Source organism: Corvus cornix, chromosome 7 (genome assembly GCF_000738735.6).
Source record: "Corvus cornix cornix isolate S_Up_H32 chromosome 7, ASM73873v5, whole genome shotgun sequence".
NCBI lineage: Eukaryota > Metazoa > Chordata > Aves > Passeriformes > Corvidae > Corvus > Corvus cornix.
This window is the reverse complement of record NC_046337.1, coordinates 20,395,027-20,407,085: the sequence shown is the minus strand read 5'-3', so window position 1 is coordinate 20,407,085 and position 12,059 is coordinate 20,395,027. Positions and strand designations below refer to the sequence as shown.

The 12,059-nt window shown below is 35.7% G+C and overlaps 1 protein-coding gene across 1 annotated transcript in view; it reads left to right on the top strand.

Moving 5' to 3' along the window:
- Positions 1–12,059, top strand: part of METTL8 (methyltransferase like 8) — a 23,889-nt gene extending 11,830 nt beyond the window's left edge. The window contains 8 exon segments of the mRNA XM_039554983.1: positions 3,082–3,473; positions 4,044–4,093; positions 6,593–6,656; positions 6,989–7,128; positions 8,938–9,044; positions 9,140–9,205; positions 9,926–10,080; positions 10,082–12,059. Of these exon segments, the coding sequence (XP_039410917.1) occupies positions 3,082–3,473; positions 4,044–4,093; positions 6,593–6,656; positions 6,989–7,128; positions 8,938–9,044; positions 9,140–9,205; positions 9,926–10,080; positions 10,082–10,168 (1,061 nt within the window). The 3' untranslated portion in view covers positions 10,169–12,059.

Here is a 12,059-nt window from a genome sequence, read left to right as displayed (position 1 = left end):
TTTTGTCTCAGGCATGCTTGCTAGCATTGGAAGATTCTGTTATGGAGAAAAATTGATTGATAAAGTAAAGTTGTTTTGGCGGGGGAGGGCTGGGGTTTTTTTTGTCTTGGAAGTTTATCTGTTTTTTAGTTATGTAATTTTTACATGCTTTGGCAAATTTAGTGGGTAGGCTAATTAAATACACAAAATGAAACAAAAATTTGATAATACTGCATACATGTTATTACACAGAGGTGCAGGAATGACCACTGCAACAATGCAGAGTAAAGTGTTCCTTCATTTGAACCCGTGTCATTCCTTACTAATACAATTTGAAAGGCTGACTTTAGGTACTGCTTTCCTTCAGAAAACTGGATGTGAATTTAAGTACAAGGGTTCTGAGCAGACTTGTAGGAAAGTGGTGGCTACAGCAAGGGGTGATAATAATTTGAGAACCTTTTGAGTAGAAGGGTTTCTGTTTTTTATACTGAAACTGAGCAGTCTATAAATGTGCAACTTAAACTATTGAAATCTGATATATATATGACCTCAATCAACTCTGAACTTATAAAACAGGTCTGTACAATTACAATTACATGGCTGGGTCTTGCCCTTTAATAATACAACTGGATATATTAAATGTTAATTTTAAAACATTATGCAGATTTCTAGGACAAGGCATTCTGCCACCTCCTTACCACTTCCCACTGCCTGTCTGTGCCTCTAATGATAATTCTCAGCCTTGTTTATCTCTGAAAAGCTGTAGTGATTTAGGAAATAATATGTTAAGATTTAAAGAGAGTAGTAGGAGAAGTGCACCATGCATTTACTCTGTGCATTTATATTAAAAGAATTAATGTGTTGGTGTGAGTGAGAACAAAATAAGAAAGGCAACACATTATATGAGGTACACTTTTGCAGCAAGAGATGTCAGGGGTAGCAAGATAATTCTGCAAATGCTTTGGAAATAAGGGGGGAAAAGCAAGAAAAAAGGTTTGGTTTGGTACTTAGGAGGGATAAGGAAGGGAAAACCATCAACAAAAGAGACATTGAAAAGCTGTAATTCTTATCTTTTTATCAGCCTTCCTTTGAAAGGGTTAGCTAGCTCCAGTCCAGTGGCTAGCACACTTAGTGCTAGTGAGAAGGAGGAAAGATTTTGTTCTTGAACTGAGAAAGAACAGGTTACAAAGTACATCCATAGAGTACATGGATGACTGGAAAAGCAGAAAAGAGAATATTTGCTTTTTTAAAAAGGGAGGTGGGAAAAAAGAAGAGTCAGATAATTAATTTCAGTTCCTGGGAAAATACTGGAAGAGTACATCCAGAACTTGCAGACATTGGGTTCAGAAGAACAAAGGAGATGAATACTGGCCAACAATCATTTTTTTCAAGAATAAATCATGTAAAATCAAGCTAATTTCCTTATTGGAGAAGGTTACAAGCCCTGGGGATAAGGGAAAAGCAGCAGATGTCCTGAAGTTTATCCTTAGTCAGGCTTCTGACTTGCTTTACTTGACATTTTCATAAGCAAGTTAGGCAAGCAAGAGCTAATGAAACTGCTTTTGGGTGAATGAATGCCTACAGAGATCCTTTCAGAAGGGAAAGGATTTGTGCTGGGCAGAGGAGTGTTTTATTCTGTGTCCAGTTCTGCTTGGTATTTTCATTAGTGACCTCAGGAAACAGGAGACTTGAAGATGATGTTAAGGGAAGAGATGTTTCAAGTATGATGAAGGACAGAATTAAGATTTGGAAAGATCTGGACAAACAGTGGAAAAAAATAATCTGAAATATATAAATTTGCTAAAAATAAGTGCAGATTTCTTTGCTTCAGAAGAATCCATTGAAAAAACCTAGATTCTGGAACAATTGGTTTGGTAGTCATTTTGCAGAGGAAGATTGGAGAGTTGTGGTGAATCACTAGCTGAATCAGCAGTGTCATACTGTTGCAAAATGGCAAGCTGGGAGTTATAAACAGGATTACAACCTGTAAGCCTCATAAAATACTCCTTTTGCTCTGCACTGATAATGCCTTTGCCAGAATACAGCACCCAAAAGTAGTAAATCAATTGGAGAGAATCTAGAGAAGAAAAATTGAAATTATCAGAAGTCTAAAAATCAAAAAGAATAGAGTTAGGTTTAGACAATCTAGAAAAGAGGTTGTTTATGGAGACATAGTAAAATACTTCAAATATGTAAATAGGTGTTGCAAAGAGAAAAGAGAGTAGTAATCTTTGCTTTATCTGCTTGGTCCCTAGCTGGGACAAGAATTGCTGGACCTAATTGCAAGATGGAAGTTTCTAGTTAGGTAGTGGAAAAGGTTTCCAACTGCATTGAAAATTAAGGACTGTGATATATTACTGAAGAAAGTTGTATGTGCAAAGTGGTATTTTAAGAATAAGTTGGACAGATCTTTGTGGAGAAGGGGTATGAACTCCCTGACTGCGTGAAATCCCTTTCAGTCCCACTCTTTGACATTCTAACACTCAGTTAGAATGTTTTGTGAATTAGAAGTTAACACAAAGGTCTACTGTAAGACTCTGACGTGTTTTGAAAGTAAGAAAGCCAGTATGTTCCTTCTGCATTGGTGAATGGTTAAGCGTGAATTACTGTCTATTTGCTATGCAGTAGCGTTTGTCAGTCCAGTTCACAGAACTGGAATTTTGTTTTAAGAGGTGATGAGGTACCAACAAATTTGCAGTTGGTTATGGAATTTCATAAAGCATGACATAATTTCAATTTAATATTTCTTAAATAAGTGAAAAGATGCATTGCTTTTTTTATTTGAGCCATGAAAGCTTGTCTAAGGAACTTCAGATTGCTTATTTTGGTGGTGCTGTTCTATGATGTCACTAAATTTTTTTAAAAATGCAGTAAGCCTGTCTACCTCTTCCTAAGCGACATAAAATCTGATTAAACCTTCATAGGAGTTATTTTGAGCACAAGTTAAGACAAGACAGAAAATCCATATGTTTTAATTTAAATGTACAATGTGTGGAATTATGGATTTTTAAACTGTATATTGAGGTCCAAATTATATGTTGCTTTAGAGTATATTCTAGCTGAGCTCATATTCACCAAGGTTTTGTTCTGTTTTAATTTCAGATAAATATGAGAAAGAAGCCAGTAAATATTGGAATGAATTTTACAAGACCCATAAAAATAGCTTTTTCAAGGATCGCAATTGGCTGTTTCTGGAGTTTCCAGAAATTCTTCCAGAAAAAAGGAGACATGAGTTCAAAATAGAAAAAATATCTTCAGAACACACAAAAATAAATAATAACAACAGTTTTTCATTTGAAAATGAAATGCTTAAAGAAGGAGAGAAATACTGGAGGAAAAATTATGGAGGTGGTTCTACTGCTGGACAAGGATGTGTATATAATGAAAATCAAGCAAAGGCTCTTACAGACAATCCTCAAGGTAAAAACTGTGGAGAAGAACTTGGCAAGCTAGAATCCTTCCCTGGTTGTGATGCCACGTACCGAATATTAGAGGTAATGCACTGCAAATGTTCTACCCATCATATACAGCTCCACTTAATTGCTCAAAAATCTGATAAAGACCCTTACTAAGTATCAAGAAAGGAAGCCTTTGGAATTTTACATACTACATTCATTTATGGCAGAAACTTTCAGAGAAACCTAGGATCTGTACTTGGTTTTCCCTTTAAAGTTTCTCCCAAATCAGAATAGGGCTAGATTGTCAGATTCCATTTTCATTGAAAGTCAGGTTTCTCATTTCCTAAGGAAAGGTGTGTGTTTAAGTGCTTTGTCTAAAAGTGCAAGTACTTGCTGCATTCCTGCCAAATGGACAAGAATATTGCATTTTCTTATGCAGTTTGAGAGATGGATTTTCTCTTAATTTTAGAAGGACATTGGGGAGAAATGGGATGATATAAATGAATCGTGAATGAGCTCGTGGTATGAGCTGTTTATACCTTTTCTGTCCAACATAGACTTGAAGTCTAATGGGTCCTACCTGCCAACTAATTTAAGACAAAAAAAAACAAAAAAAGGTTTTATTTGCTCATTTATTTCAACTTTATCTTTCTCTTCTGATTTTAGGTTGGTTGTGGAGCTGGAAACAGTGTCTTTCCTATTTTGAAAGTTTTATGGTATGTAATGTTGGATTTCCAAATATGAATGTTGTATTCACATCTTCATTTTCACCAAATGTTGGTGCTGGATCAGTGCTGCAGGAAGTGTTGAGTGAACCATTTTACAGCCCTAAAATTTTTACTGTGTCAGACCACAGATAATGTTGGCAGCATCAGTATAGGATACTCCTCAAATTGCTCCACCCTGGTCTTGGGGGGTCATATTTGCTGACAAAGTTTGTCTTCAGGTGCATTCAGGCTTATTTTTTTGTAGTTAATCTCAGGCAGATGAAAGAGTCTCTTGTTTTATGTATCACAGTAAAGCAACCAGGTATCTCTTCAAAAGGCTAAAATCAGAGACCATAGATAATGGCATGTGATCTACTGGAAAAAAGTTCTGTTGTTTCTGAATTGGCTGGTATATTTGTCACATTACTTCAGGTTTTAGTGTCAAGGCACAAGTCCTGTATCACATTACTTAATTCATTGAAACATCTTAATCCATTTAGCTTCCAGTTTTAGAAAAATCTGTTATGACAGCTTGTCCTCCCATCCATGTAGGCAGGAAGGTTTTATAGAAAAGGCTATGTATGTATCAAGGGTTGAAATAGATTTATTTTTATTCATGCCTTTAAGAGCTTGAGAACAACACAATTCATTATTCTATCAATGAATTTTGATTGCTAGTATCACACCTATACAAAAATACTCCATTTTGCAGATATGGAAACGCAGCAGGAGGAATTGAGTGATGCACCAGGGTCATACATGAAACCTCTAAGTGTTAGCAATGCATCTTCATCCCACAGCAAATGCTTTGCTTTAGACAGCATGTAGTGAAAGGAGAGCCTGGTTTCATATGAAAACTTTGAAAGGAACACTATATAGAAAAAGATACCATGTGGCTGTATTGAAAAGGATGAGACAAACTTCTGTGTTTTCCTCACAGGAGGCATTAGTCATAGATTGGCATTTCTGATAATTAAGACTCTACTCATAAGGTATTTTTCCTGGAGATCTCTATTCTTATGTAAATCCTTCACTCAATCATGTTGGTTGATACATTGAACAGCTTGCTGGTTTGTCTTGTATATGACCTAATGGAAAGATCTCTTATCTCTTAGCAGGCTTGGCTTTATATAACAGTTGGTTTTACTCTGAATTCAGTAATATAAAATTTTCCATTTTGGCAATTATATGCATATAAAATAATATATTTATATGCATATAATTATATGCATGTAAAAACAAGCCAGTGTTAAGCAAGGGTACCCTGGCTACAAAAGAAAATTTCACTTAGCTTAATAATGTAACTTTTAAACCTCTTCCCCCTCCCTCCCTTAAAATTTAAGTTAGTGCTTTTGAATACAGCATGTCATGAAAACACCATCCACATCAAGCCATGTCTTTGTCTTAAGTGGATTTTCTACATATTCTGCTCTAAAAAAATAAAAAAACCCCAATATTCTAACAAGTCTATTAGGTAATCAGCTTAACCTTTCCCAAGGGACTGGCTGGGTCCGAAGCCTGGCTGCTTGTCCTCGTTCATAATAAATATGTAAATTCATCAATTCTCATGGTGGGCACAGAGCTGATAAAAGTTTTACTCAGCAGCAAGTATGGAATATATTTTGTTCCAGAAGCATTCTCCTGTTGAGCCCTCAGAAGTCACTAACTTAGATGTGTGTGTATACTGTGAGATGTTATAGGCACTGGCAGAGTTTATTGATTCCCTTCTAAAGAAGCCATCTATGCAAAATCACAAATATATTTTTAATTAATTAAATTTATCATGAGTTGATCATGAGGTCATCTCTCAGTGGATTTTGAGTAGCTTTCTCAGTTTATCTTAAATGAATTTTTCAGAGGTGAAAAAACTTCTCCCTAGAATTACTAGTATCTGATGAATGGTACAAGGAAATTCGCAGGCTTAGTCTTGGATAGGGAGGGAAGACGAAGAGGGGAGTGCTAGAAGAAATTCTTCATTCTATCTAGAAAACAGGAGATAATGGAGGACAATAACCAATAATGCTTAATCAAATGAAAAGAACAGCAAGGTGATACATGGAAACCGAAACTTCTACAGAACTGGATGACTTTTGCAACACCCCATCCCTGCCCAAATCATATTGCTAATTAAAGTGCATGCATGGGCTAATAATGCAGTGCTCCTGTAAGAAAATGCGACCTATTAATGTGCATTTATGCATTACAGCACCAGGACATTGTCATCAGTTCTGACAGCCCTCTGTGACCTTTTTTTTTTCCTTTTGCCTCCTCCCTGACAAGGCTATAATTCTTTTTATACTAACTGCCTGTTGGTGTTCTTATTAATTTGTCTGCCCTATTGGTTCATTACAACCTATGTGGCTTTCCATGTGCTAGACATCAATAAAGCATGCTTGATCAAACCTGTGGTGAACCCCAGAGGACCCTCTGAAGTTTCATGAACACTGATGTAGACTTTCATCTTTTACATTAATAATTTTTTAACTGATGTTGGTTTTGTTTTCTTAGCAATACACCTGGAACCTTTCTATACTGTTGTGATTTTGCTTCAGGAGCAGTGGAGCTGGTAAAGGTAATTCATGCACTCGCTTTAGAGTACCTTACAAGCCGGTAATTCAGGAGGCTGCCAGGAAGCCATCTTCATGAAAAAGAATGTGATGGCTTTGACAACTTTTAACTGAAGTTTTCAGTATTCCAAAGAACAAAGTCATACTGTATGCAGAGTGGAATGAATACCATCAGTGAGCTTGCTGCTCAGCTTGAGTAAGATACCGGACAGAATAGGCTTTTATATGAGATGTTTTACAATGCAGAATAATTGAAGAAAAAATGTTTCTTGAGTCAGAGTAAACGTATTAACTACTACTGTTCTCTCTGTGCCTCTTTTCATCTTTTTCCTGACAGTCACATTCGTCCTACAATTCAGCCTGGTGTTCTGCCTTTGTTCATGATGTGTGTGATGATGCTTTACCCTATCCTTTTCCAGATGAGATCCTGGATGTCATTCTCCTTGTCTTTGTGCTCTCTACTATTCATCCTGACAGGTAAATGAAGACTAAAGGGCAAAGAAAACGGGTTAAATCTCTTTTTTAACTGGAGATTTTCAATAAAAGCAAAAGAAGATGATGAATCTTTGTTATTTAATAAGCTACAATATATATAAACCAAGGTATTTTAAATGCTGTTTACCCTTTTCAGGCTTCAGGAGAAAAGCTGGTCAGGCTAATTATAATTAGTGAGTCTCCAGCCTCCATCAAAATACAAGGGGTATATTGTAACTAAGTACACCTCTATTAGAAGTGACAGATTCAAAAAAAAATTGCAAATTAAAAAACCAGACTGACACTCATGATTTAACACCTTACAGTATGTTGATATAGACTTAGATTGCTGATTTAGCCACATTCAAATGCTTACATGCAGGCCTTTTAAACTAGAATGCGTCCAGAATTTTGTAACTTGTTTGGATTAAGAACATTTGATCTAATTTTCATGTATGGTGTTATGCTGAGTACTGTTAGCCTTTGCTAATGCCTCTCAATGTCTGATGAACCAAATTTTATGACTGTTAAGGTTGGCTCATTGTGAAAATGCCCTTTTTTAATGGGAAAAATGTAAAACAGGGCATGTAAGTTTAACTTCTTGGCTCTAACTAGGTTATATGAAGGGCAAGACATGCTGTTTGTGTGATAATACATTTATAACTTTAAGAATGTCATTAAAATGGGCTTGACATACAGAACAGTATTTGCCCAAGTCTGAGAACTGTTTTCCTGCTACTAGTGATTAGCTTCATACAGAAAAACCTTCCCTGTAAAGGATATTTCTCCTTTCTTTTTATTCAGAGATGAGCACAAGTCACAAAAAGCCAGGGTCCAGGTTTCAAAAACAATTCAAGCAGGAGACTTCAGATCTCCATAACTCTCGTGATGCTGCCAGAAAGAAATTGGACAATAGTGGTTCATTCAATCACTTTGCCTGTAGAAGCAGTAATCAGATGTTCTGTCAGAATTCCTGTGTATCTTTTCCTATTAGTCTTTTAAGAATACATTTGAGGGCCTTTGTGGTTGGTTTTCTTTTTTGTTGTTTGTTTGTTTGTGGGGTCTTTCTGTCATTGTTGGTTTTTGGTTTTCTGTTTGGGTTGTTTTTTTCTTCCCCCAGGGCTGACATGGATGCTTTTGTGTACATGTGTGTGTATACACACATGAGGATTTTCATGTAATTATCTGTGTTGTGAGACCTGCTTTCCAAAGATGTGTTAGTCATCACTGCTATCTCATAGAATTAAAATGACTGCATAAAAGAAAATGTGATCCAGATTCATCTTACTCAGTATACATTTTTCCTGGAAACTTTGAAAGTGGGAAATGAAAAAGAAAACCAAGGGAATCATGATGCAGAACTTACGTGCTTTGAAAAGATGGAAAATATATGTGAGAGGGACACATTTATATTCAGAAAATTGTTACTTAGTAATTTCTCTCTAGGCTGTTGTGTTTAGTTTTTGATAATTGCTACTCTGGTAGTCAGTTTTTAACACGGTTCAATTTTGCTGGAAGGCACCTCTAAAATTTGGTTGCAGAATTCAAAGTATTAAACTTTCTTCAAGCTGTGTAATTAATGTCTTCTAGTTTGCTGGATGGGATTTCTCAAAGCAGTTTCACTTTTTGTGCGCATACACTTCTTCTGTGTGTGCAAAACTTCTGTTTATATAGGCAGAGTGTGTAATTCTGTGCACAACTACCTGTATTGAAGAGTCTCTTATTCTTGGGTGGCGCTGCCTTTTTGGTCTGTGGCACCAAATTGCTTGCTTATGTTTGCAAACTTCACCAGTATCCCATCTATTTTCTAAGGATGCAAGGGGTTGTAAATAGGTTGGCTAAGCTACTGAAACCTGGAGGAATGTTGTTATTTCGAGACTATGGAAGATACGATACAGCTCAACTTCGCTTTAAAAAAGGTAATTTCTGGATGTTTTTGTTGTTCACTGTTCATTTAGCTCTTTCTGGGAAAAAAAGTGACATGTCCTTTTTCGTTACTGCTCTAATTTCTTAGGTCATTGCTTGTCAGAAAATTTTTATGTAAGAGGAGATGGAACCAGAGTATATTTCTTTACCAAAGGTATGGAATGTTTTAGTTTCATAGAAAGGGTTGAGTGTTTTTCAATGTGTTTTGGATTGTGAAAGCTCATCTTAAAACATAAATTTAAAGAAGGTTTTATTGGCTTTTTTTAATTCTCTGCTTTTAAAAAGCCCAAAGCTAACTGTTGTAAGGAAATAATTTCCTTTGTGTGCACACTTGTTGCATTTGGGGTCCTGCAAGATTGCTTACAGACATCACTGGAAATTTCTCTTTAAGTATCCGGTGTCTAATTGTATGCTCAAATTTTATTATTTAAACATGCACATGATTTCTCTCTTAAAATTGAGATAAACATGCTTGGAAGGAGAGTCTGTAGCTATATATGGCATAAGAGTCTGGATTGTCATTTGTCAGGTGAAATAGCTTTATCTTGATAACACAGGAACAGTGACCAAATGGCATGCATTTGTTTACTCAACTATGGCATATTGAACACTGTAAAGAAAGGGTATCTATGGATCCTATGAGTAATGACTAATGTGGTTTGAGCCTCAACATAACCATTTTTACTGCAATGTAAATCAAGAGCTGTAAAAATGAATTTCTAAAAAAAGCCTTCTTACAGGCAGTGTCCTTTATCTTTCAAATTGCAAAACAGATTTACTTCCATCTTTGGTTGAACTACAGGTTGGCAATTATTACATTCTACAAATGACTTTTTTTTTTTTATTTGCAATAATTCTTCATATGAAAAAATAGATGAGGTATGGAACATGTTCAACTTGGCTGGATTAACTGAAGTACAGAATTTAGTTGATCGGCGATTACAAGTAAACAGAAAGAAAAAAGTGAAAATGCAGCGAGTTTGGATACAGAGCAAGTTCCAGAAGCCGTTGCTATCTCTGCATTATCCTGAAGAAACCACCTAAAGGCACCCTTGTAAATAATTGTACTCCAGAAATGTGGTACAGAAATGAACTCCAGAAACTGAAGCAAATTTAAGTACGTATATTTCCCGTAAATGTTGTCTTAGCCACTGAAAAGTATAAAAAAGTTCAATAAATATATTGAACTGAAAACATTTTTCTGACTTTCTTTGTAAATATGTGTGAGAAAAATCTCCAGGGGAAAAGGCCATTTCTGACTTCTGCTTTATTTGTAATAATCTTTCATAACTGTGACCAGGCACTGTTTTACTCCTTTGAATATGAATAGTCAGTAAGTACCAAGTATATACCTCATTCCTGTTGAAATTCACAGTATGTAAAAAGTTTTAGTCTGGAGCATAGTTGTTTCAGAGATTTAGAATATCTGTTCTCACTATTACTACACTGTGTTAATTTCTGAGTCATGTCCTTTTCAACCACTGTGGGTCTTGCAACTGTATTTCCTCTTTGGAGGGAAATTTCTTGATGTGTAAATAATGAAGACAAAAATCTTTTTCTGATTTGCATGTAAGCTAATGTTTCACACTAGCTGCATGTGCTATATATACATATCAGATTACTCAGTGATTGGTGTCCTCCACTGTGACTGACTTACTATGCTGAAGTCTCCACATTTCATCTACATGCTCATAAGGAACATGCCAAATTCACGTACAATACATTATATTTAAAGTGCTCTAGGTTATAAGCTGAACATGTTTCTTGTAGAAAAGAATTAATGAAATGCCAAAACAGTGCCGAAACCAAATAGTTAATACTTGTCTGGATAAATACAAACATTATTTTTATGGTATGTTAGATATGCTAGAGGGAGGAGCAAAAACAGTAGTCCAGAGTACATTTTATTAGTATTGTTATGGGGTAATATAATCACACTAGAATGGTAATCTACCTGGCAGCTGAGATATTTTTGTTATTTACAGAAATAAGTTGCTTTCTTAGGGATTGGATATTAGAAAGAAAATGCAATGTTTTTTATTGGCTGGGTGGGGATACAGTAAAGGACAGGAGTACACTAGTACTTCAAGTTCTTTTAAGAAGGAAACTGAAATGCAAACATTGTTTTCAAATGTAGAACATGATCCTGAGGCTGTTGAGCTGGGATTTAAAGATACCACTATGCCACTTTGCTATTTAAATATAATTTTAAATCACTTAGCTACAAGGAGGAGAGATCAAGAAACAGGTGAATGAATAAAATAAATCTCTTATTTCAACAACGGTAGGGGATGCATGTAGTCCATAGCATGTAGTTTTGAGTGTCATTAATACAGTGACACTCAAAGTCTCTTTTCTTGCTTTTGTTTTGGTCTGAAGGGTAAATGTGTCCCAGCTGACAGCCCAGCCTGTTGGGTTTTTTTGCAATCTGTTAGTTGCCAAGCTAAGGAAGACTGATGGTCTTCTAGGAAGAAAACCCATGAATGAGTGATCTAAATTGGGATGCCAAGTAGCTTCATTCCCTTTAACCCAGATGTGTTTCAAGAATGAGGTGTAATAAGGGGTCTGATCCTGCATTTTTGATATATTTGAAACTCCCATTACAGGAAGATACTGTTAATGAATTAAGAGGCTTAGGAACCTTTGGTTAGCAATGGCATTATTGTAACCTGCAATAAAACTCTTGTGGTATAAATCAAAATTTAAAACACAGCTGTGTTTCTTAAAACTGTAAGAGATTGTAGCATCCTCATGAAAAATATAAATAAATATCTCCTTATATTTTAAATATGTTGCTACTCTGTTTTATTAATTGTGACTTTTGAATATACATAGCTCTTAGCTAGCACAAATCATTTTCACTTGTAGAATTTTCCAGGGGAGTGATGATGATAAGTTCTTGAGCGTCATGCAGTGTTATTCATGTGTGTGACATAAAATTTTCCATATGTAGAGGCTAATGTAATGTTTGCTTTGGCACTCACAAAGATCTATTGATTCTGGCAGGA